The sequence below is a fragment of the Mustela erminea genome, chromosome 7 (assembly GCF_009829155.1).
Source record: "Mustela erminea isolate mMusErm1 chromosome 7, mMusErm1.Pri, whole genome shotgun sequence".
Lineage (NCBI taxonomy): Eukaryota > Metazoa > Chordata > Mammalia > Carnivora > Mustelidae > Mustela > Mustela erminea.
In genome coordinates, this window is record NC_045620.1 from 60,269,737 (window position 1) to 60,295,249 (window position 25,513).

Consider the following 25,513-nt stretch of genomic DNA (forward strand, 5'->3'; position numbering starts at 1 on the left):
AAAGCACGTCTCACACCCCTAAGAGTGACCATTTATGATTTTTTTTAAGATAACTTGATTAATGAAAAATGATCTCATCATTTCTATTTGCACTTCCTCGACTTCTCAAGAGACCAACCATTTTCCTGTTAACCATATGTCATTCCTCTTCTGTGCCTTCACAGGAAGGAATGGACTCTGCCAGAGTGAGGGCAATGGATTATTTCAATCTCAGCGTGCTGAAGAATGGGCGGAAACATCCAGTTGGGGGGAGGGGGGATCTATCGTTTTAGCTAATTCTGATGCAAGTGATTCTTGGGCCAGAATCAGAGAAATTCTGGATTATAGTCTTAGGTATAAAGTCTGTTTCTAGAATTTCCCTTACACTGAAGATTTCATTCTTTTCAGCAAGTGTCCTCTCCAGGTGAACTGTCTTTACATTTTGGTTGCCGTTTTATGAAGCACAGAAGTTTAAATCAAATCTGTCAATATTTTATTTTGCAACTTCTTTTTGTTCTTCTATAGAAAATTCTTTACTTAAGTTTCACAAATGTTTCTTTTTCTATTTTCTCCTACTTAAAAAAAAAATCACTGTTAAATCTATCTGGAATTCAAGTTGGCTATCTAGGGTAAAGTGAAGATGTGAAATTTTAGATTTTTGTTTTTTAAAATGACTAACTACCTTCCCTAACATTACAGTGTAATTTCCCCCTCTGTCACCAACTCGTGGGGCCTCTTTTAGCTTACATCAAATTCTTACAGATAGTGGGGCCTCTTACATAGTGGGGCCATATTCCCTCTCTTTCCCTCCTACCTGTCTCCAGTCTTTCAAAACCTCTTTTCCACAAAATTTAGCCTTGAAAAAACTCCTGGTACCTGAAAACTTCCACAACATGGCTTTAGAGCAAAGTTAAAAGTTCAACAATTTTAGGGGCACCTGGGTGGCTCAGCTGGTTAGCATCTGCCTTTGGCCCAAGTCATGATCTCAGCATCCTGGGACTGAGCTCTGCATTGGACTCCCTGCTCCACAATGAGTCTGCTTCTCTCTTTGCCTCTCCCCCACTGACCCCTGCTCATGCTCTCTCACTCTCTCTCTCTCTCAAATAAATAAATAAAATATTAAAGAAAGAGAATTCAACAATTTTAATTTCTTTCTACTGATGATTAGGAAACATAGCTTTTTGTAAATACGATAAAGTCACATTCATAATAACTTTATAATAATGTTGCGATCTGAATATAGTTGAAGCAGAAATTTTAGAGCTGAAGGGACCGTAGGGAACATCTATATTTCAGTCTCTGTGAGAAAACAAACTGAAGCCAAGGGTCATGACACCTACTGCCCAAATTCCTGTAGCTAATGGGCAATGGAGCTGGAATTCACAGCTGGCCTCTGCTGGCAACTATGCCCACCCTTGGGCCTGCTGCCACCATCCTCTCCTTTCCAGGATTTATTAGTGGTCATAATTAAGCAGGGAGGTGACAGTTTATTTGAAGACACGGTTTAGGGTCCCTTAACTACTTTTAGTCCTATACTCAACTACCAACCAAACCTGAGAAAGGGGAACTGACTTTAGGCTGAGGTGCCACATTAGCTAAAATGAATGCTTCTAGAAGAATCATTTGGAAAAAGTGCATCTTGCTCATGGAGCAGTACTTGGGGAAGGAAACTGACTATCTTCTTCACCCCAGTGAGTCTCTAAACTCAGGTTAACCTAGATTCAAACATATGGGAATCCCATGGTCCTGAGATTGATGTATGGACAATGTTGTCAGGTGACATGCCACAGTGGGCCCTGTGTACTGATGTGTCCCAGCCATACACTGGCTCTACCCTAAAGCAGGGCACTTGGGGCTCATGGTGAGGCAGCTCAAGGCAGAGAACAGGTGTCAGGGCAATTTGGGACAAACAATAACAACAAGCTTTTCCCTCAAATAGAATTATTTTTACCAGTCTGAAATTAAATAGAAAGTCTTGTTGGACATATGGGAAAGTTTCTTGACAACGTAAATGTCAAATCTAAAATAATTTCCAGCTCTAGATCTATCTAGTCTCTGACTAGAGAGAAATGTCCTCTTTAGGTATCTCTGGCCCCCTATTTTCTGATTATGCAGGTAACCTCTTAAACACCTACACATTTAAGCAAAAGATCACTTTCCCACCTGAGATGGCATGTGTATATTCCTGTCATTCAATAGGATGCTTCAGAGAAACAGTGTATGCTCTAGGCCAAGAGGTGACTGTTTTACCATGACCTAGCTTAGCTCTATGCCACACTATGTAGGGCATCTGAGGCTCTGTGAATTCTCTTTTGACTGTCCATCTCTTCCTTCTTGAGATCCTTTGTGACTTCCCTTGGAGCCCAAAGTGGCAAAAACTCAAGTTCTGATCCAGACCTTGACCTGTTCCTGTTCCTATAAGAACTTCTCAGGACATTACCCTTCCAAGTATGATGCAGACATTTCTTCTAGAACATTATAAAATCCTCAAAAATTACATCCTAAAAAAAACAAGGCTTAAGAAACAAAAAAATAGGGATAAAGCAGACCATCAAGAACCCACAGGACTTTGTAATCAGGGCTCTCGCAAAATCCATAACAATCCTCCTAAAAACGTGAACGTGGCTGAGGCTGAATCCTCCTGGGCCCAGTCAGGCATCTGAGCCCTCAGTCCTGTGCATTCTTCTCTCTGGGCTTGTGCTTCCCCCTTGCCAGAGAAAGTCCTCGAAGACATTCGCTTCTGTAAGAGACTAGATCCATCAAATTTAAAAATATGTGCCAGGGACTCCCCTTCTTCATCAATCCTTTGTTTTCTCCTCTCCAGCACAGGAGGGCCCATCTTCACAGTGTTTTTATCTGTGGGTATCACTCCCCAAACACAGCAGGAACCAAAGTGGTCCTTGAAGTCACTACATCAGCCACTTCTTGCCCGAAAAGGAGGCACTTCTACACTATTCTTGGCTTCTTTCTGAAGGTCTTCATATCCTGCTGAGGCCTTCTGATTCCTTGTGAGATGAATGCAGAATGTGAACGCGTTCGGGAAAGTCTCACTATGTTTCAGCCAAAGCAACCCATGCCTCCTGAGGGCATCATACCTTGCTGAGGAGTTACTCATCAGCTCCTTGGATTTGAACATTTTTTTCTTCCTATTGATTGATCAGTAAAATATATACAACATGAACCTGGCCATTGTAGCCATCTTTCAGTGGACAGTTCAGTGGACAGTGGACAGTGGGGTGTTAAATATTTCATTGCAGTAAACAAAAAATGTCTGCTAAAACCGATTTAATCAAAAGATCATCAACAACAAATGAGATCAGAAGATAATCATAAAATACTTCTACCACCAACCTCCTCATTTTTCTTTTCTTTTCTTCTCTTTTTTCTTTCTTTCTTTCTTTCTTTCTTTCTTTCTTTCTTTCTTTCTTTCTTTCTTTCTTTCTTTCATTTCACATCATTCTTCCTGTCTTTCCTTGAACTCGCCTATGGGTAGCACATTAGCAGCAGCTCGGGCCAAGTTCAAGGGAAGAGACTAATGACCATTATTATGTCTTACACTCCAAAAGTACAAAGGGTTCTGAGATATAAACATAGAGTAAATGTGTTTTCTTCTGTCTAAGCTTATGTTTTAGGAGGAAACCAGGGAGATGCTTCAACAGCATGCAAGTGGTCCCTCCCAGGATCAATGGTCTGATGGTCCACGTCCAAATTGTGGCTATGTGACCTTGAGCAAGGGACTGAACCTCTCTGGGTCTCAGTTTGCAAGCTATAAAGTGAGGATAAAGAGCAGAGCAGATGGGTTAAGATAGTCACTGCATTTCCAACAGCAGAAGGCACATCAAAGTCCTCCCTAAGTGTTAGCAATTATTATTGAAAGGCCAAGACCCACCGACCCAAATATTTCAGGTGGAGGGCCTGTGAACAAGGAATTTTTATTTTGTGTGGTTGAACTTCAAAATGACGTATTCGTAGAATTCATAAAAATACCTTAAATAACTTAAGGACATGAATAATTGTCCTTTCGGTGATGAAAATAAATACTCTTTTTTAGCTTAAAAAAAAGGCTCATTGTTATTCTTGGTAGTCAATGGCACAAGGGTTGTTATTAGGATGGAAAAAAAAAATCTTGACAGCTTTGACTTAACTCCTACACTCAGAGGATGTCATTTAATTTAAAAGTACAAACACACACAAAGGCAAGAGAAGAAATGCCTGTTTAAAACCATCCCGTCTTCAAAACTTGCAGATGTCTTTCAAAACCCTACATAATATTTTTAGAGTTTATTTATAAACTTAGATACTTTAGACACATTTTGTGTAAAACTTAATGTTTTAAACTCTGAAAACTTTATTCTTGAATTCTAGAAAAGAAGGATTCTAATGTCCCCTTTGACTACCAATGATGTTAAACACACAATAAACACACAAACAATAAACAGGGAGGCAGAGGGACCCCCTTCAGAAGAACACCTGGGGGCACTGTCGGGACCACAGTGACGGGCACTAGGGCTGGTACAAACACTGCTAAGCCATTTGGCCATGGCCTCCACTGGCCTCAGGCCGGACACAGTGCCCAGGACAGGGAGGCCATGACATTGAACTTCCGATTGGTGTCAAGAAAATGACTAAAGAAGGACATTATCAGAGCGATTGGGAAGACTTCATTCCTGGCCAGAAAACCTCTGTCATGTCGAGGCCGAGAGCAGGGGTGAAGCAAGACAGACGAGAATCTTCCACTGTAGGGAGTCTTCGGATGATGAAGACAGCCAGTCACTATTAAAAACCAGGATGGGGCTTTCCTACCCAATAAAACAGTATGGCCCTCAGACCAGTGGTTCACTAACGTGAAGTCCGAGTTTAAGGATGGCAGTCGGGAGCTCTCTGCACGCAAACACGCAAACACTTTGGTGTCCATGTGCCTCATGACCAAGTGTGCAGCTGATAATGGACGGTTGCAAGGAGGGCCCTGCTGGTGAACACTGGACCACTCTCAGTGCCCACTATCTGCCCGGGAGCTACACAGCCTAAGGAGCTCCCAGGCTAACCGGTGCTGGTCAGTTGTTTATTCCCAGCCAGCACCATGTTGGTCCTGAGATCCTAAGTATACAAACAAACAATGGCCAGACCATATAGAAACAGAACTCTGACCCCCGACCCTGCAGCAACCTGGCCAGGAAACCCAGTGCTATCTCCAGTCCCCAGCCCAGGAAGCCAGCCTGCAACCTCCACGTCACTCCTGCAGGAAGTCAGGCCACCTCCACTAGCCATAATCCAAAATGCCAACCAACAGCCTCTGTAATGATCAGCCCCAAATGGCCAGGACTTGAGTAAAAATGAATAACTTCCCTGACTCCCAACATCCCCCACTCCCACCTACGGAACTACCAGACCCTTAATGGATCACCTTCTGGAGCCCACCTCCAGCTTCCCCATGCCTACAGCCTCCCATCAGGGCACACAGGGGGCCTTCCCTGCCCCCACTCTAGACTTTCCCCTGTCCTCTGCCTGCCCCTGAGTCTCTGCCAAAATGCAAAAGAGGGTGGCCGACGCCCTTGTTCTAGTCAGCTCTGCAGAAACAGCGTTTGCTGGATCTCGTCTGGCTGGCTCTCATGTATTTCCACGGTCCTGTGTTGCTCATGCCTTCCTCATCCTCACCTGTCTATCTCCTTCCTGAGCCAGAGTAGCCAGAGGAAAATTCATTTTGATGAAAGGGTCAACGACTGCTCTGGGGAAAATGTTAGACCTACACGAAACCAATATGCACAACCACAAGACATTCTTCTTACTTTCAGTTCGTATACATGACTTCCCTGGACAGCATCAGTAGTGACTACTCCCTGATCCAGAATGAAAACAACCAGAAACGGCCCCCTACACTCATCAACCTAACAGTTCATTGGAAAGGCAATGCATTATGAAGGATTAGTTTCAAAATGCACCCTTGGACCTACGCATGTCAGCCTTCTACCCTACATTTTCGACACCTGTAAAGTCAAGGGGAATGATACGAAATCATTTCATAATCACAGGTTCCTCTGTGTTGCCAGGAGAAAGAAAGGTGAACCTTTCAGTAGAGTTTATGTATCCTTATTTCTTCTAATTCTCTGAAAACTGATGCTCTGAGTATGAAATACATGGTTAAGGAGAGTCATCAAACTGCTGGCTGATTTGAGCCCCTGAACCTCTAAACATCCTGAGCCAAAGGCCCCGGAGCCCCTCCAAGCACCAGCTCAGAATCTGGCCCTCAGTGGCATCCCAGGACACAGTGGGGCTCGAATTGCTTCGGTCTAGTATGGGATGTCACAAAGCAATTCCCATCTTTCAACCCATCCGAACAATTTACTGATGGGTAAGGTAAAGGAAGTCCTGAGCGGGCTTCCTCATACGTAAGTCCTTCCCAAGCCTCAGCCACTTTCCTTTATAAAGGGATTCTTCAGCCGGCCTCACAAATATATTATCTGCTTCCTTAAAGAAAGGGAAGCTTTTTTTTTTTTTTTTTAATCACAGAAAGTTCATACTGGAGTTTGGAAAGCATCTGAATTTAAAGCATTTTTCTTCTTTTGCGTCACTGAGTGTTAAAAATAAATGAGAGAAAACACGGGTTGGGGCCATTTCAACCATTCACACATAGCCTTCAGCCTATAGAAAATTCAGCGTGTAGAATAAAATATTCCCCACATGCTGAAAACGTTGTTAACTGGTAGCTGAAATATGGGAGTCCCTTCCCATAATGAAGGTATGATTGTCTATTTATCTAATGTGTTTTTCCTACCCAATGCCCCAGGCCTCAGAACCAAATCACTGTTTGGCTGTAACCCGATTTTAATGTGTGTGTGTGCAATAGCAAGGAGTCTTTACAGCCAACGATTAAAGCTCGAACAAAACAGAGACTTTGGACTTTGATCAGAAAATGGATTAAATTCCCAGATGAGGCTGATCAGAAGCGGAAACGCCAGGAGATGCCAGCATTCTCCACTTCTTCCAGGAATAGCTTGGGACAGAGTCCTTTCATTAGGACTGTACTCTTCTGTAAAAGGATCCAGCTACAATTTGTAAAAAATGGCAGCTTATTCATGTACCAGTGGGGGGGTGTCTTTGCTTAAAGAAGGGACACTGCAAGAGGCCGCCCGCAGCTTCCTGGTCCTGCTCATGTCCCCTGTGGGCTGTGCTGTCCTTAAACATGTCTCAGAGACAGGACATAGGTTTCTCTGGGCACAGTGATGTGCCCAGTTATGTGGCTTGTTTGTGAAACCATCCAGGGTCTGAGATGCTGCCCGCTGGCACAGTTATGTACTTCATGTATGTGGATATTGCAGAAACATGAGATGGCTCTGTAGGGACACTCACAACCAGACCAACAGCCAGGGACGCTGCAGCATCGGTGCCCACCCCTAGACCCCAGGCAAGGTGACGAGAGCCTATGGAGGCACTCTACGCGCGTGCTGGCTGAACCCCAGAGATGAGGGCTGGAAGACAGAGGATGTTCTCTGCTTATGCACAGGGGAGAAGCAGCTGCCTCTCTCTCTGCGTGTCCAGAAAGGAGAAAGAGACACCTTTGCTCCTTGGAGATGAGATAGAAAGGACCTTGGGTTCCTACCTTGACATTCTGAATGTAAAATCACCCCAGGAGTCAGAGAGTCCCTCGTGTCTGGGCTTTTATGACCTAGAGAGTTCTCTAAGGTCTGGGCTTTGTCCCTTTGGAAGGTAAAATACCTAGGGAGATAGCACTCCAGTCTCCCTGGCACCTGGGGCTTAATTATGTGTGTGTATGTGTGTTTCTGCAGGATCGGTCTGGCTATGGAATGTTCCAACCCTTAGTCAATGGACAGATCAGCCAGCCACTGGTCCTGGTCATTCTCCTATACAGCCCTATAGCAAGATCCCAGCCGCCCAGGGATATGTTTGCTTCTTTCTCTTTTAACACTTTCTCCACAATTTTCTTAGGTATAATTGGCATGAACATAAATGTTCACTGAAGAAAACAACAGTGACAAGCAGTAGGCACCACTTGTTTACTGAGTATCAGGCACAATCTTAGGGGCTTCACACAGACTATGCCAGTGAATCCTCAGACCAACAGCATGAAGCAGCCACTACCAGACCCCTAGCTCATGGGAGGATGAGGAGGTTCTAGGTTTCAGCAGCTTTCCTGAGCGGTACAGTTGGGAAGGAATACAGCAGGAGCCTAACTCTGAGCCCCTGTGTAAGCATTGTGTTCTTATGTTTTGACAGATAGATCGGTCCTTTCATTTACCTATTTTTTTAAATTAAAATGGAATGAGACTGTCATTTGTCACTTGTCCTCTTACACTTCTCAGGCACTAATAATTTTCAGAATATGTTCACCCTCAATGATCTCACTTGATCATCACACAAATGCCTTTGGAAGGTGGGCTTGTATTCTCAATTTCTCAGAGGACACAGAGAAATGAAGTACTTCCCCGTGGCTGAAAGGGGCTCAACCAAGGGTCTCCTGGTCCTGGTGCCACTGGTCTCTCCATCTCAATCCAGTGACTATGGAAATTCATCTTTAAGGAAAAGAAGTGAAATCATTGCCTACAACCATGAAAAGCAAATTTTAAATGTTTATTGTTATACCTTACGGAAATCCTAAAAATAAGCTAAGCCAAGGGTGGCGATCTGGGGACTTCAATACTCAGTATTTGTCTTTTAATTCACAACTACAATCCTGCTCCTGTTTGTGAAATGACCAGCACCTCATTGAAATATAAGGGGAGGCACAGGGGAGGGTGCGTGATGACCTCGTGCCCAGAGGCTTAAGACCTGTTTCTGGGCCCAGCTCTGCCACTGCCAGACCCCAGCCTCAGTCTCCTCTTCTGAAAAATGATGGCCCTGGTGGCCCGACTGAGTCTCTTCCAGCTCCACAGCCATGACTCTCTCCTAGAGGACACATCCTGGAGAGACTTGGTCTTAAGAATCAAAGCCCAGGATGACAGTGTCTGTCTTCAATCAGATTGGAAGCTAACCCCAAATAGTTCCCAGAAGTTTCTTGATAGTTAACCAAAAGAGGAAACTGCAAAAGCAAAACGTAAACTGTTTATCTGAAGAAAGGTAATCTGTAGTTAGGTATAATAAAGAGAATAGGACATTGGGGTAAATATGGCATTTTATAGCCTAGCTTTGAGAGAGAATATAAAAGAGATCCACCTTGGGCCCAAGTTATCAGAATCAATTATTTCCTCTCTCTGAATTCAAGGGAATTCAGGCTTCTACATTGGTTGGAAAAAATTATGGGATATGAGGTTTGCCCAAGAACACTACTAAGCCCTGGAAGTGGGGGGTGGGGAGGAGAGCTGAATGACTCCGGTGTCTGCGAGCATCAGAATTTACTAGAATCAGCCATACAAGGGCCGCCACCAGTGCTCAAAAGGCGCTGTTGTTTTTAATTCTGGATCCTGAAAAGTCTGCCTGAGAACTAAGAGGAGGACCACATTTCACAATTTACAGACCTCGCCTCTACATCTTTCCAAACTTCGTCCCCATTTCCAAACACACTTTTCCCTATCTGAGAAAGCTGGGGGACACCATACCTCCCATGCTCTGCAGACCCCTCTCCTAGGCCCTGCTCCTGTGGCCCAAGGATGTGCCTTCATGCTAGGAATGAAGTACAACACTGAAGAACCAGGGAGACGTTGAAACTGAGATGCTGATTCTGCCTGTGGGGAATGGATGACGAAGGGAATTCACGTGGGCTAGCCTACCCACACAATCAGAATTCAAGTGGCCCTTAAATCATAGTTAATTCCTGCTCATATTAATACACAGTCGGCCATGAAAACAAGGGATCGCAACCTCTCTATCCCTCCTTATCATGGCCCAGGGCACAACTGTAAGCTATAGCTGGAAAATCGTCCCAAAGCAGTTTCTTCAGTGAAGCAAGATACAGCCCAGAATAATTAAGATAGATGTTATTCAAGGATTCTGGAGAGAAAAAAGAAAAAAGATTCACTGGGTCAGCGTAACACACACATTCTGAGAAGGTGCTGGATGGCTAATCCTCCTGCCTCTTCGGTGTGGGTGTGGTACAAACCCGAGCCAAGGGGTTCTGTGTCCACGCACCTGTGTATGCCAGTCACGGGACAGACCGAATTCCCTTACTGATGGTCATTTGGGGCTCTGCTTCCATTTTCATCAGTGGTGGGTGCAGGGAGACAGACAAAGATAAGTGATCTAACAGGGCTCCTCAGGGCCTCACCCCCAAGACGAGCCCAGCACTTTGGCCCACAGCAGTCCAAAGCTAGTAGGGGGAAGGGGGTGGGCAGATATCTCCCCGGGAGTCAGACCCCCTTATTCAAAACTCTCAATATCTTGCCTGCATGGATTTTTCCTTAATGAATACCGAGTGCAGAGGTTTGCACTTGCGTGGGCAGGGGATGAAGGTGGGAAAACGCACTTCAGGTGATAACTTCTGAGAGGCTCCTCATAAACCAGTCAGCTGCTGGTTTTCTAAGCCCTGGGGCTGATGACACTCAGCTGAAATGGTGTCTCACAAATGGGGTCTATGGTGGCCCCCACCTTTTCATGCTGACTTCTCTGTCGCTCTCTGCCGAAGAAAGATATACCTGCCTCCAGAGAACATAAGAGAGATGTAAGGAGTATCCTGATTCAACAGTCCTTATTACAGCCAAAGAAATAATTCTGAAAATCAGGTTAGCTACTAAGAGATGGCAAGGGGGGGCACCTGGGTGGCTCAGTGGGTTAAGCCTCTGCCTTCAGCTCAGGTCATGGTGCCAGGGTCCTGGGATTGAGCCCCACTTCAGGCTCTCTGCTCAGCAGGGAGCCTGCTTCCCTTCCTCTCCCTCTGCCTGTCTCTCTGCCTACTTGTGATCTCTGTCTTTCAAATAAATAAATAAAATCTTAAAAAAAAAAAAAAAAAGAGATGGCAAGGAACAGCACAATGATTTTGCCTGACAAGGATTTTCCTGCCAGCTTTCCTCCCTTACGGCCTTTGACACCCAGCCTCCACTTCCCGAGGGCCGGGCTGAACACGGACACCAAATCGGGGTTGCTTTCTACCGCAGCCCGAACCCAGCCACCACACAGTAATCTCCTGCTCGAGACAGTTGCGTAAGCTACAGAAGTCCTGTTCAAGACGCTCGCTTTGCATCGTACACGTCCTATCCTCTTAGAAGGAGAGTTTCAGAAAAAGTAAACAAAAACGGACTGTTCTATTTTTGGTCTTTCTTTAAAGGGCTATATTCAAGTTCTTGCTCTGAATGTTCCCGGGCACGTCACTTAATATATCTGAGCCCTGGTATCTTGTACATAAAATGGGAATCGACTAGTGCTCCCTCGAGAGATTGTGGTGGAAGCAAAGGAGCTCATGGGCGTGACCATGACCAGGTGAGTGCAGCCGCGCCTGGACGGCTAAACCTAATGATAGTTCACGCTGCCTAATTTATTAGGGAAAAATGACAACGAGATGCCCCCAGAGTGGTAGTGACAAAACTACGGGATTGCAGGGAGAACGTGCCACTGTGGACCCCGCCCCCACCCCATGCATGAGAAGCACTGTTCAAAGTTGTTCAAATACACAAATACGCATTTCCTTCTGCATCACAGACACAAGGGAGTGCTGTGCTTTTACTCTGTTTATCTGGAAGGAAGTCGGATGTCAGTGCCTACAAGAATGAGTAAGTTCCAGAAGTGAAAGTGGACAATCTGTGTCCAGCCTTGTGCTTGTTTCTCCCTGTTCCCGGCCGCCCCAGCACACTGGTTTCCTTATCTTATTGTACTCCTGTCAGAGAGCAGCCTTGCCGAACATGGAGCGAGATAAGACAATGGTGGGGTGGGGGGAGCTGGCTGTTTGGACTGCGGTGTTCCCTCCCAGGATTTCTGGGCACTGAAATCCTGGCTAAGGCCAGGGGGAGCCTCATTCTTGCCGTGGGGCTGGATTCCAGTCTCAGAGGCAACATGCTCTGGTCTCAGCAGAGAAAAGGGAAGCCCTGAACCTTCTGGAATGGGTCAGCGGGCCTGCCTGGCTGCAGGAGCTTCGAGTTCTGGGAGCAGGGAAAGGCCACTTGGCTTTCAGAGCCTCTCATGTTCATCTGGAAAACACGAGCCAAGCTGTTCTGGATGAACACTGAGGTCCTCTGTTCTGCTACTGTAATAAGTTACCATAGACCGAGTGGCTTGAACAACAGACATTTATTTTTCACGGTTCCGGAGGCGGGAAGTCAGAGAACAGGGTGCTGGCACCATCGGTCGCAGTGAGGGTCTTCTTCCTCATTGCAGATGTGGGCCTTTTCTTATGTCCTCACATGACAGAAACAGGGCTTGCTAGCTCTTTGTCCTCTTCTCCTAAGGACACTACTCCTACCCATGAGGACTCCACCCTCATGACCTAATCACCTCCCAAAGGTCCGACTTCTTAATACCATCACGTTGGGATCAGGGAATTTTAGGGGGACACAAACACAGTCCATTGTAGATCCTTTCCTTCTATTGCAAAAGCAACCTATTAGCCAGAATCAGGGTGTGTGAGTGTGAGTGTGTGTGTGTGTCCAATCCAAAGAGTAAACTCCTGTTTCCACTGAAAGACAGCTGTTTCTTGTTCCTTAGGGGACCGTGACATAGGAAGAAAGTAACAGGATCCTTCCAGGGTGGCGAGAGCTGAGTCCTAATTCTGCAGGCCAACCCTCGTTAGAAAAAACCAGAGGTCATAAGAAATAGCACATGTCACACTTATCATGGTGGGAGGCCCCGCACATCAGAATCCACAGGAATACGCGAGGTCTATTTGATTTAGACTGAATTTTCAGATACAAAAGGTTATCAGGCTACTTTGTTCTCAAAAATGGCAAAAGCTTTTGAAAGCAAAGTGTGCAACCCCCAGCATCTGCCAAGACATTGTAAGTGTTTGGCTTCTATAGTCTGAGTATTTCACTTTTTCCCATGACGTTAGCTTTCAAGAGAACACTGGGATATATTGTGTCTTTAATTGCTAGCGTGTACCTTGTCGGAAAAAAAGCAAGCACTTCATTCAAAAAGAAATCACCTTGAGGCTGGCATTTATTGGTGGAAATGGTGGTGTGTGGGGAGTCTGAGGGAAGAGCTAGTCCCAGCAGCGAGTGATAAAAATAGCATCACTACTTTTCTCTGTAATGGACATTTTCTCCCCTTGTTTTTCACTGTTTAGTATTAACACCTCCCTTTGGCAGATGAAGAGACTCAGTTTTGGGGTGTCTGTGACTTGCCAAGGTCACTTGGCCATGGTGACCATGACAGGGAGCCAACGCTTCCTGCTCCAGGCCACAAACTGTCTTCATCAAGCCATTTAAGATGCTGCCCGCCCCTATGGGGACGGCCACTCACACACTGTGCTTTAAGGTCAGGTCATGGGTCAACGCTGCCGCTGCCGCGGAGAGGCTGAGTGTTTTTATAGGTAGCTCGTACAAACAATATATACAAGGGCTGTCAAACACAAGCTGCTGGAAAACACAAACAGACCCTCAAGTAAGTTCATCCTAATGCACAAACAGCAGCACAGACAGGAATGAGACTCTGCAGCTTCACAGAGCTATGTACTTGGAAACACGGCAAGACAGAAACAGGAGACTTCACACAGACGGGTTAAACCACGGGCCACATGAACAGCTAGCTCCTGCAAACATGGCACAACCTCACAGATACCGGAACACAAAAGGAACTGTTTTTCTTTTAAAATTTTAAATTAAGGGGCACCTGTGTGGCTCAGTGGGTTAAGCCTCTGCCCTCAGCTCAGGTCATGATCCCAGGGTCCTGGGATCGAGCCCCGCATTGGGCTCTCTGCTCAGCGGGGAGCCTGCTTCCTCCTCTCTCTCTGCCTGCCTCTCTGCCTACCTGTGACCTTGTCTGTCAAATAAATAAATAAAATCTTAAAAAAAAAACAGTAAAAAAATTGTTTTTAATTAAAATAATTTTTTTAATTAAAATTTAAAATTTTTAAAATTGGGGCGCCTGTGTGGCTCAGTGGGTTAAAGCCTCTGCCTTTGGCTCAGGTCATGATCCCAGGGTCATGGGATCAAGCCCCACATCAGGCTCTCTGCTCAGCAGGAAGTTGGCTTCCTCCCCCCCGCCCCACCCCGCCTGCCTCTCTGCCTACTTGTGATCTCTGTTAAATAAATAAATAAAATCTTTAAAAAATTTTTTTTAATTTAAAATTCAAATTTAAAATTTTTTTTATCTTAAAATTAAAAATTAAGCATGATCTCAGGGTACCCTGCTCAGCAGACAGTCTGCTTCTTCCTCTCCCTCTCCTCTCTGCTTGTGCTCTTTCTCACACACACACTATCTCAAATAAATAAGCAAAATCTTTTAACAAAATTAAAATAAATAAAAATTGAAGCACCGCCACTCTCTCCTGGGTCTTTGCCCGCAAGGGGCCAGTGCAGGTCTCCAGTGCAGGTCTCTGCAACAGGTTAGCTACAACAGTCCTGTTGTAGGCTTAGAGACTGCCACTAGCCCACTCACTGGGAGATAAAAGAGAGAAGAAGCCCACTGGACAGTTGGAAGGGTCACAGATTCCTCCTGCCGCATCACTCCACATGCCCCAGAGAGCAAGAGTCCATATGCGTGTGGCACAAATGGGAGCCAGCCCCACCCCATCCCCGGCCGCTCAGCACGGCTGTTTTGGAGGCACACTGGGACACTGGGGAATGAATAGCGCCCCCAGAGCTGTGTGGCCCCTGCAGCGGGGCCCTGGTTGAGGAGGAGCAAACAACTGTCAGAAACAGCCAGGAAACCTCCCAGGTGAGAGTCTGGAGCAGGTTTCTAGAGAACTCACGGGCCAGGGTCCCGGAGGAGCTGTCCCCAAGTGGGGAGGCAGACCCAAGATGTTCTGAGGCCCTGTGGAGGGAGCGGGGCACCATCCCGTTTCCTTAGACACTATTGAGTGGGTCCCATCTGTCGTGGGGCAGCCCGGAACAGGTATGGTGTGTACCTGTACACACACCTGGGTGCCAGCCCCACAGGAGGTGCCAGGGGTACTGGGCAGGGGGCAGGGGGGCGGAGCTCACAGCCCCGGCCCAAGCCCAGCCTGGCTCTGAGAATAACACACACACATATGGACAGGAGCAGTGATTCTGGTGGCTGTGTCCAACCAAGAGTGGACCGACAGAGAGTGGCAGCTGGGGCCCCTGCCAGGCCAGCCCCTGTGGCTCCCTCGAGAGCAGGAGAGGGACGCAGGGTGCCAGGAGCTAAGAGCCAGGTTGCTTGGCGGGGGTGGTGGTGAATGACAGCAAAGAAAGGGGAAGAACAGGATGTATAATACAGAGGAGGGGGCTGCTTTCATCAAGGCCGAGTAATAACTCTAAATCGAGGGGTTCTGTGCTTCCCCAGATATAACCTCCAAAACTGGTGGCTTTCCTGATCAGACAAAAGTAAAGAAGCCCAAGGGTTTCCTATGAGCTGTATCTCCCCTGCACCCCACCTGCAAACACCCAGTTCCAGCTCCTTTGGTTGGTAAACCTGGTGGGTGGCCATGAGCCATCAATTCCAGAAATGTTTCTGTGACAAGTGTGGCAAGTGTGACAAGTGTTCCCATGATCTCAGGACCAGGTGGAACAAGGCCACCTAACCACTCAGGATAGAGACGGAGGCCAGGAGCGGAAGAGTTGTGGGAAAGTCCCGGAAACAGCTCTGAAACAAGGAGCTTCCTTACCTCTAACGAAATCAGTTTGTCCTGAGGCATAAATCCAAGAGATGATTATCAGCCAAGGGCTACATGTGATTAGAAACAAAATCAAGTTCCCTAACCTGAGAGATCATAAAGCCTCTTCAAAACCACCATGCAACTCTGTTGTGCCTGCATCTCTCCAACAATCGCTGTGAAGGGAAAGGGAGGAGAAGCCATAAAAGTAAAATTCTCCTTGACCATGAAAGCCTTGGTGAGCTCAACAGCCATCTCTGTTTTGGCTCCTGAGATGAACTGAGAGGCCAGAACTACACAGCGAACGTTCTGGGTAACATTCCTCGTGAAACGCCTGCCCCTACTCCAAAAAAACACACACACACACACACACACACCACCCCCCCCCACCACCACCCCCCCAAACACACACACACACACACACACACACACACACACACACCACCACCACCACCACCACCACCACCACCACCCCAAACCTGGGGTTTTAAAGTTTTCCTCAGTTTCATTAGATCGTGGTCTTCAGAAGAGCAGGCATCTTATGCAGTGACTGCAGGCCATGTCTTTCATAGACAGCACAGAGGAAAGTGTTGATGGGGCAACCTCCTGTCCCCACCCACCTCCTCGGAACCACTTCGCCAGCTCCCCCTGCCCCCACTGTGTCAGCAGGCAGCCCTAGCACACACCCTGCGATGTGTACTCCTATCATGCTGCCTGATGGTAAAGCTAACTTGACCTGCTATCAGTGGCCAGGAAGGATTCAGGATCTTCCAAACACCCTTTAACCTTACAAAACAGAATAGTAGAAAATCGGTTATCTAGTTCTAGACCGGAAAAAAAATAATGGGCTTTTCTAAGCACTAACAACAAATCTGAATTTCACTGCAATGGGCTTCTGGTGAAACTACCCCAAGAGGACTGTAGGCCCACAGAGAGGACCGAAGATCAGGCCCCAGACTGGAAATGGAATTATCCCATTCCCAGGAACTTCCTGGAAACATTAGATTTCCTTCTCTGAATTGCAAAGACTACAACAAACTCACATGTCAGCTATGTGTCAGGCAATGCACAAGGTATTTTTTTTTTTTAAAGATCATATTATTTATTTTTTAAAAGATTTTGTTGGGGCGCCTGGGTGGCTCAGTGGTTTAAAGCCTCTGCTTTCAGCTCAGGTCATGATCCCAGGGACCTGGGATCCAGTCCCACATCGGGTTCTCTGCCCATCAGGGAGCCTGCTTCCTCCTCTCTCTCTCTCTGCCTGCCTCTCTGCCTACTTGTGATCTCTGTTAAATAAGTAAATAAAAAAAATTTCTTTAAAAGATTTTGTTTATTTATTCGAGACAGAGGGAGAAAGAGAGAGAGAGAGCTCGCACAAGCCAGAAGGGGAGGGAGAAGCAGGCTCCCCACTGAGCAGGGAGCCTGATACAGGACTCGATCCTAAGACTCTGGGTTCATGACCTGAGCTGAAGGCAGTGGCTTAACTGACTGAGCCACCCAGGTGCCCCTAAAGATTTATTTATTTATTTTAGAGAGAGAAAGAGAGAGAGCATGAGCTGGAGGGGCAGAGGGAAAGAGAATCTTAAGAGGACTCCCTGCTGAGCCCAGAGCCTGATGCAGGGCTCAATCTCACCACCCTGAGATCACAGCCTGAGCTGAAACCAAGAGTTGGATGCTTAACCAGCTTTGCCACCCAAGCACCCCTCACAAAGTATTTAAGTGACTCCTGTATATTCAGAGAATATATATAGAATACTATAAACCCTACAAGTCCCAGAAAGAGTAAAGCTTCTTAGAAACGGTTGGGGCAGCCTATTGTGTGACTGGATGAGAAGAGTGTGGAAGGCCATGTCCTCAGAGTTTTCTTACAAACAGATCACTGAAGGCGTATGTCTCCTAATACCATTTTCAGGACTCTTTTGAGATAATTGCAAGGTTGATGATGTCTGCTTAGTTTTCCAATATTCTCAACTTCAAATATTCTCTCTTGTGTCTTCACAAACCACTGGAACACTCCAAAAATGATTATCATGAACTACCATGTAGCCATTAAAACTATGTTTACCTGGAATATTTAATGACATGGGGAAATACCTATGTTCAGATTAAGGAGAAAACCAGAACAGAAAACTATAAATGGTGTGACATCATGTGAAAATGCATAAAAGAGATTCAGGAGACTTGGGTGGGTGGGAAGGGGCACGGACACAGTGGTCAGAGTCATCCATTTCGCAGCATCTAGCCATCCAACAGATATGCCCCTTTACTCAGGAATCCCCTCCTAGTAATCCCTGACTTAGAAGAACCTGGACTGTACCCGACGATATACAGATAAAGAAGCTAAGACAACATAGATTATAATAGTAAGAACTGGAAACAGCACAATAGATGTTTAAAGTGGGTTAAATAAATTATACTTCCGAGTATGACTACATAGTCTTTAAAAAGAATGAAGTAGCTATAAGAAATAACCCTGAAAAAAGTCTCTATGTAAAAATGCATGGTATAAGTTCTGTTAGTTTAAAAAGAAAACGTACATATATGGATATATATGTAAATGCGCAGGGAAAAGACTAGCGGACTACACCTCCATGGTTCATCTCCTGAGAAGCGTGGAGAGCTATAGGGTGTGTCGGTTAGGATGCTTTTGGCTACAGTGAACACAAAGCTAACCTAACCTGCTATCAGTGGCCGGGAAGGATTCAGGATCTCCCAAACATCCCAAAGCAGAGACTCTTTGCGGGCTAATTCGGAAGATCAAGGGCACTATGGAGGCCAATTCTTCACCTTCACATTCTCTGGCAGGCCAGCTGGGACCTGGGCTAGCCTGCTCTGGTGGTTGAGGGCTGTCCCACTTACAGTCACTGTGTGGCCAGAAGAAAAGGGCTGCTTCCCCCTCTCATCTCATTGGAAGGACCAGGGAAGCTTCCCAGTGACCCACCCTCGTGCTTTATTGGCCAAGATGAAGTGCACATGCTCACACTGAGCCAATCACTGGCAAGGACAGCACCCCTCCCCCCCCAGTAGCCTTGGCCAATCAGGATTTACCCCTGAGACATGTGGGGGAGCATGGTAGATACTGCAGCCAAACGAATGAGGTTTCTGCCAGGCACAAAAAGGGGAACAACTCTTGTAGGGACAGACTGTGAAGGGGAGCTTTTTACTAGAGGTGGTCCTAAATTATTTGAAACTTTTACGAGATTACCTATATTTAAATATTTTTTTTTATTTATTTATTTTCTTTGAGAAGGGGAGCATGGGGGGGGCGGTGCGGAGGGCCAGAGGAAAGGGAGAAACAGAATCCCTGCTGAGCTGAGCCAACTTGGGGCTCAGTGGGATCCCAGGACCCCGAGATCATGACCTGAGCAGAAGTGAGTTGCTTTACTGACTGAGCCAGCCGGGTACCCTGAGATTATATTATATTTTTTAAAAATCTAACATTTAAAAAAAAAGTGAATGCATTGATCTAAGACCAAAAGGAAATTCACCTTGAGACTGCAGGTGATCTTCACTTTTTTCTGTTTTCCAAAAAATTACATATACTTTTATAACAGAAATATAATAATTTAAAAGATGTTTTCCTGTTCCCCGTAGGGGCCCAAATATCCTTTGTGAAATTGTGCAGTGCTGTTTTTTGGTTTGGGAGAGGGAAGAATGAGGCTGCTCAGCTCTGTCATTTGCCTTTCTTTAGATGGGCTTGGGTCTACTAGATTTCTGGATGACTCTCAAAGACCCAGGAACAAAATTCTCCCCCGGCCTTCCGCAAGGCAGCCGTCCACAAAGTTGGGTCCCTGGCTTCCCCACTTCTCGCCCTCTGGCCCTGCCACTGCTCTGACCTCCACTCTGGGTGCTCTCATGCTTTTTGCCCTCTTTCCCTCCCTTGTTGCCCCTCTACTTCCCAAGGACTGCCTGCCTTGGCTCCAATCTTTCCTCTACTTTTCCTTCCCCCACATATCAAACAGCCCTTGGCATAACTTTGGTTTTCAAGGTTTATTTTAGGCAGGGAGGCATGGAGTGGGAATGATAGCAGTAAAATCTCCTTTGCAAATAATAAATGGAACTCTAATATGTGTGTGTGTGTATATTTCATATCTCTACATATCTAATATCTATATCTAGCATATACACATACATATGTATATATGTGTATGTGTTTGTGTGCATATATGCACACACACGGAAGTAGAGCAAAGCTGAAATATTTTGAGGGTCATCCAGATTCCCAGATTATCCCTCCTAAGATCAGGATGACAGAGACCACTGCCTTAGAACATCCATCTTTCCCAGACATCAAGAGGAAACAATCAGCTCAGAGCATAAAGTATAAAAAGTCTGCCTGATGAATTCTGACACACCCTGCACTAATTTCAGGTAACTCATCAAACTGAAAAGGATTGGCTGATCACTTAATCCTTTCTTAAAAGTGCCTTGCCAGGAAAGGCACTAATGCCCCTCAAAGAGGAAAGGTGATTGCCCTTCCCTCTGAACCATATTTTGAAGGAGGAACATCAGTTGGTCTTTTTTTTCTTTTTAATTTATTTGAGATAGAGAGAAAATGAACACAAGCAGGGATAGGGGTGGGGGGCAGGGCCCAGAGGGAGAGGAAGAGCTGAACAGGGAGCCTGGCTGAGCAGGGAGCCAGATGTGGGGATCGATCCCAGGACCCTGGGATCATGACCCAAGTGGAAGGACGACACTTAACCAACTGAGCCATCTAGTGCCACCGCCCCCCACCAGTTGGTCTTGATCAACACAGCCTCCGGTAAATTTACTGCTAGAAGGGTATCACCACAGCTAACCAGAAGCCAGGGCTCTGCAGAAGAGTGGAGATGTGCATGCTCTGGAAAATTCCGTTTTGTACCTGATGAACTTCCATAGCTGCCCACCCTCCAGCCCTAGCCTGGTTCTCTGCTGCTCATGCTGGGTTTGTTGGTTAAAAAAATTGAATCTCTTAATTGGTGAGCTACGTGGAGAATATTTTAGGAATCTCTTCTTCCTCTTGCCTACCAGCCCCCTCTTCCTCATGGACAAGAATACAATCACTTTTGTTATGCCTAGCATGTGTCCTTTACTGGTAATCCTTCCAACGTGACAGGGAAGCAATATTACCAGCTAGCTACCTCAAGTCTAACTGATTTCAAGATCTGCATTTTATTTTCTGCCAGATCACAAAGCTTTCCATTCAAAGATGACTCATTAGAGGTCAAGGTCAGCAATGTGGAAGCCTGACCAGAAAATCTCCTTTCCTGGGCCCTTCTCTGGTCCAGGACCTCATTTTCAGTCTAGAAAGAATCTTTCTCTCTTTATTATCTCACCAGCTCTTTGGAGGCAGAGAGGACCCATGTTCTTTATTTTTCTATCACCTGGGCGCTCAGTAAACATAGGCTGAATTAGATTAAAGTGTGTTCCAGAACTTTGCTGGTGTTTTACAACATCAGGAGCACATGGTAGCTTGTGAGAAATGCAGAATCTTGGGTCCTAACCCGGACGTGCTGAGCCAGCATGTACGTTTAACAAGATCTCCAGGAAATCACATGCACTGTGAAGTTTGAGGCATGACGTTTGGCACCTTCCACCTGCTTTAACACACTGTTTTTCTCCCACCAGTGTATAAGTGAAGCTCTTTCCTTTTTATTCTGCATCATCAGATGGAAAACACATTGTTTTATGACCCACAGAAGTTCAGGTAATCTTTGAGGGAACTTTACCTAAGAGAGGACACTTCACTTACAAAGCCAAGTTGTCCCCAATGTCAAAGAATTCAGCAGGCCAGTAGTGCCTTAGCGAATGACTACATTTAGAAATTCTTTTTAACAAAGGTCCACATTTAATAAGTGCTTATTTAATGTTCCATGGTACTATTAATCATCAGATTTAAACTTAAGTTACTCATAGTTAAGTACTCCATTAGCATTCACAAATTTCTAACCTTTAGATAACTCTCATCAACAATTCAGCTCATTTCCTACACCTCTTTATTGAGCATCTATTATGAACAAGGCCTTGAAGGGATGAGACGTGGTGGGGAATATGAATGGGGCAGTTCCTGACCTCCAATCTTTGCTACAAATAGAATGAACATCAGGAACATGCTAATTAAACATTTGTGTAAGCAAATAATGCATCAAGTATCATTTCCACTATTTAAATGTGAAACTCAATTAGATGCTTCTATGATGCAGCCAATTAAACCGTTGGCGTAAAGCAGCCAAGAATACTGAGTCACTGGGCTATTTTCAACACCTTGTAATTTGACCTCTCATGGGAAAGAAATGTCACCGCTTACATGGGATCAGCATGGGACAATCAGTGTCCTGATCACAATGGAAAAACTGACTTTTTCATGTAAAGAACAAGATACCTACGTGTTTGAAAAATTAGGAAAAAGAACTTAGCCTTTTGGGTTCTTAAGGGTCAAAAGCAAGACTTCAAAAAATTTAACATATTCAGATGATTATATAAAAAGTATATGCATGCAGTATTATTTTAATCTGAACAAATCACTACTTTTGAATTTGTAACCAGCAATCAAGGGGCAGGATGAAGAGCCAGCTATAAAAATCACCAAGACTTAAGAGAGATGGTTCAAAAAATAAGATAAATTCAACTTAATAATGACGTACATCATATGATGTGCATCTTTTTTTTTTAAAACCATTTTCATTATTTTTACCATTTTCATTATTTTTATCATTTTCATTATTAAACACCCAGAAACAGTAAAAAGGACCCAAACTCTTAAAAGATCAAACGTGCTTAAAAACAATCGTTATTTTCTACATAAAGATTAATTCTTTAGTCATCATCTGAACATTCTCATCATATCAGGGAATTTTTTTTTCATCATACTAATTAGTAAAGCCTCGCTTGGTTCTTTTCTTGGCACATTTAACTCTTTAGGGGGTAACGTTTTATTAATAACATATTTCCTCCAGAATGAAGTCCCTTCTCTCACCTCCCCAGGAGTCATTTGGGGGAATAGTAAGAATAAAACCAATTCTATGGTCACGCACAGTGGGACAGATCAGCAAATAAATAGAGACATCGATTTCCCAGAAGAAAATGGCTAAAAGCAGCACATTTACAATTCTTCTACGCCACAATCCCCATCTCTCTGGGAGATGGAAGACAAGTATTGAATGTCTTTATGTTGCACACTTTATTTCTAACTAAATGTTCAAGAAGACTGCTGAGAAATGCCAATACTTCTACAGGTCCTGGTTTAGCTGCACAATGAAACAGAGATTTTAAAAATGTATTATTTTTTGCTTTTGCCCAAAAAATAGTGGTCCCAGTCAGAATAATACCTTTAAACATGATATTTATTGGGGGGGTATTTATTTTGGGAATTTTTAAAAAGATTTTATTTTGAGAGAGAAAGAAGAAACAGGAGCAGGGGGAGGGAGAGGAAGAAGCAGACCCCCTGCTGAGCAGGGAGCCCAACACCGGGCTCAATCCCAGGACCCTGAGATCATGACCTGAGCTGAAGGCAAATGTTTAAGTGACTGAGCCATCCGGAGGCCCCCATCTTATGGGTTATTTTTTGCCAGACTTTCCCTTTAAGGAAATCTTTGTGACAGAAAGACCTAGTAGTTGCCTTTGAATTTCAAACTGTCACTTCCCACCTAAGAAGGGCAGCTCTGCTTTAATGCAAGCCATAATAAGTTGGTCAATTCACTAGTCAGGTACTAAGTCAGTGTTAGATAGAGGTGTGGACAGAGCTACACCTTGCCAGGAACAGCTTTCCAGCCAATTATCTGGAAAGTCCAAACAGGGAAAACCCTCCTATTAAGGAAAAGGAGGTTTGGGTTCTAAATGATCACACATGGCCAGTTCGTTTCTGCTAATTGAGTTAATAACTACTCAAATATTTTATCTGTAAAGAAATAGGCCAGCCAATTTAATGAATTTGGGGCAGGATAATAAAGCAGCAGGTACCAACGACAAACAGGTGGGGTTTTTCCCTCTCAGACCCCCTCCTGAACACCTGTTGAATCCCGGGTCTTTTAACTTTCTGAACTAAAGCTTCCCGGATACAACCGTGGTAGTTTTTAGACTTTCTGGAAGTGCGTGTGTATTTTTAAGGTTTCCATCTTGCTTAATCTACAAAACTGGTTACTAATTATTTATGAATCACAGGGCTGAAAACAAACTTTCTTACCTTGAGCAGTTAAGGAGTGGCAGGCAGAGGAGCGGGGTTAGTTTTTAATTTAGCCCCCTGGCACCTGTCCCTACCCTCTGGTAAAGGACCCTGCGCAGCTCTATAGAAAGGTCAAAGGTGCGCCTCCCTCCTCCGCCCGGGGAGGGGGCACACCTCCTATCAAAACAACACGCAAGCATCCAACCTGGGGAGCGGTGGCAAGGCGAAGCGAAGAGCCAGGCTAGGCGCTCTCTGAACGTTCAGGGGGCAGACTGGGTACCCAGTCGGGCCCGGAACCAAATCCGACCTAGGGACCCGGAGAGATCGCGGGCCCGGGGCGCGCACGCCGCACTCCCTAGGGCTCCCCGGCTCCCCACTCTTCGCGAAGGAGAGCGGTTGGGGCTCAGAGAGGCTACATGGCAACCCTCCAGGCTGCTACCTGGACACGGCCTCTATCCACCCGACGGTATCCTCTGATCTCCCCCAAATCCTGAGGTTCGGGGTGCCTCGCTCTCCGCTTCCTACGGCAAGACGCACACGGAGCACACCAACCCGGCAGCCGCTGCAGTCCCGCAAGACGCAGCGTCCCGGGCGCCGGGACCCGGGGTGGGGGTGAGGCCACACCATCCTGCGCCCCTGACCCCCGCACCGCGCAACCCTGTGCCTGAACGCCCCTTTCGGCCCCGCGCGTCCACAGCGTCGGCTAGCAGGTGACCGAGTCCCGCGCCCCAGCGCGCACGGACTCCCACCCCGGGCCCCCCGCATTCCCGGGCGCGGCCCCTTACCTTGTAACTGGCCGGGACGACCCCGCGGGGCCGGGCGCTGACTGGGCCAGGGAGACGCGCCTCCCGCCGCCGCCGCCGCCGCTGGGAGCCGAGGCGGCGAGCGGGCGCGGCGAGCTCCTCCCGGGCGGCGGCGGGAGGCGCTGCTCTCGCTGCCGCCGCCGCCGCCGCCGCCACCGCGGCTACGGATCTCCGAGCTATGCGGCCGCTGCTTCCCGGCCGCCGCCGCGCTGGTCCCTCCGCTCCTGCGGGAGGCCGGCTGCTCGCGCGGCAAACTCTTCCGCACGCAAAGCCGGCGGGGAGAGCCGCGGTCTCTTCCTCCTCCCCCTCCCTCCTCCCTCCTCCCACCTCCTGCCTCCTCCTCCTCCCTCGCCTCCTCCTCCTTCCCTCCGCTCCGGCTGCCGGGTCTCTTCTGGTCGCGCGCCGGGCCTTGGCCCCAGCCCAGCCGGGGGACTCGCATCCTGAGACCCCCCCGGACCCCTAGTTCCTCTGGGCGGCGCAGACACCCGCGCGCCGGAGGCCGCTGCCGCCTCTGCTGGGCTGCCAGGGACGCGCGGCGGAGTCCGGCCTGGGGCGCGGGGTCGGGACTGGGCGCGGGGTGCGGGTGTGTGTGCTTAGAGGTAAACTGGCTGAGAGGGGAGGTAGGCGGACACGGGGCTGCCAGCTGAAGTCTGGTGAAAGTTGTCGCCGGGGGTGGCAAGGAATCTTCCTCCCCGGCTTTGTGCAGACACCCTCGCCGTGCCCGCCGCCACCCCGCTGTCCCGTGCGTTGGGGGGAGAGGGGGACGAGCGCACGACTCTCGTCCCCTCCACGCCATCCTAGCGGGGCGGGTCTGAGCGCGGAGCCAGAGGCCAGGCTCTGGGCGAGTCTCTACGCTAGGAACACCGTGATTTCTCAATGAGCGGTGGCGGCCGGACAGGGAGGGAGGGGGCAGTTGGGACACTGGGGTTGGGGGAGAAAGCTGGA

General features: G+C 46.8%; 1 protein-coding gene across 2 annotated transcripts in view; it reads right to left on the reverse strand.

Moving 5' to 3' along the window:
* Positions 1-25,387, reverse strand: part of NPAS2 (neuronal PAS domain protein 2) — a 154,053-nt gene extending 128,666 nt beyond the window's left edge. The window contains exons 1-2 of one of the 2 annotated variants that reach the window (XM_032351793.1): positions 24,728-25,387; positions 24,551-24,626 (exon numbers count right to left, since the gene is read on the reverse strand). In XM_032351793.1, coding sequence (XP_032207684.1) covers positions 24,551-24,626; positions 24,728-25,364 — 713 coding nt within the window. In that variant the 5' untranslated portion in view covers positions 25,365-25,387. The other variant, XM_032351792.1, reaches the window with a different exon arrangement.
* Positions 25,388-25,513: the final 126 nt, after the last annotated feature.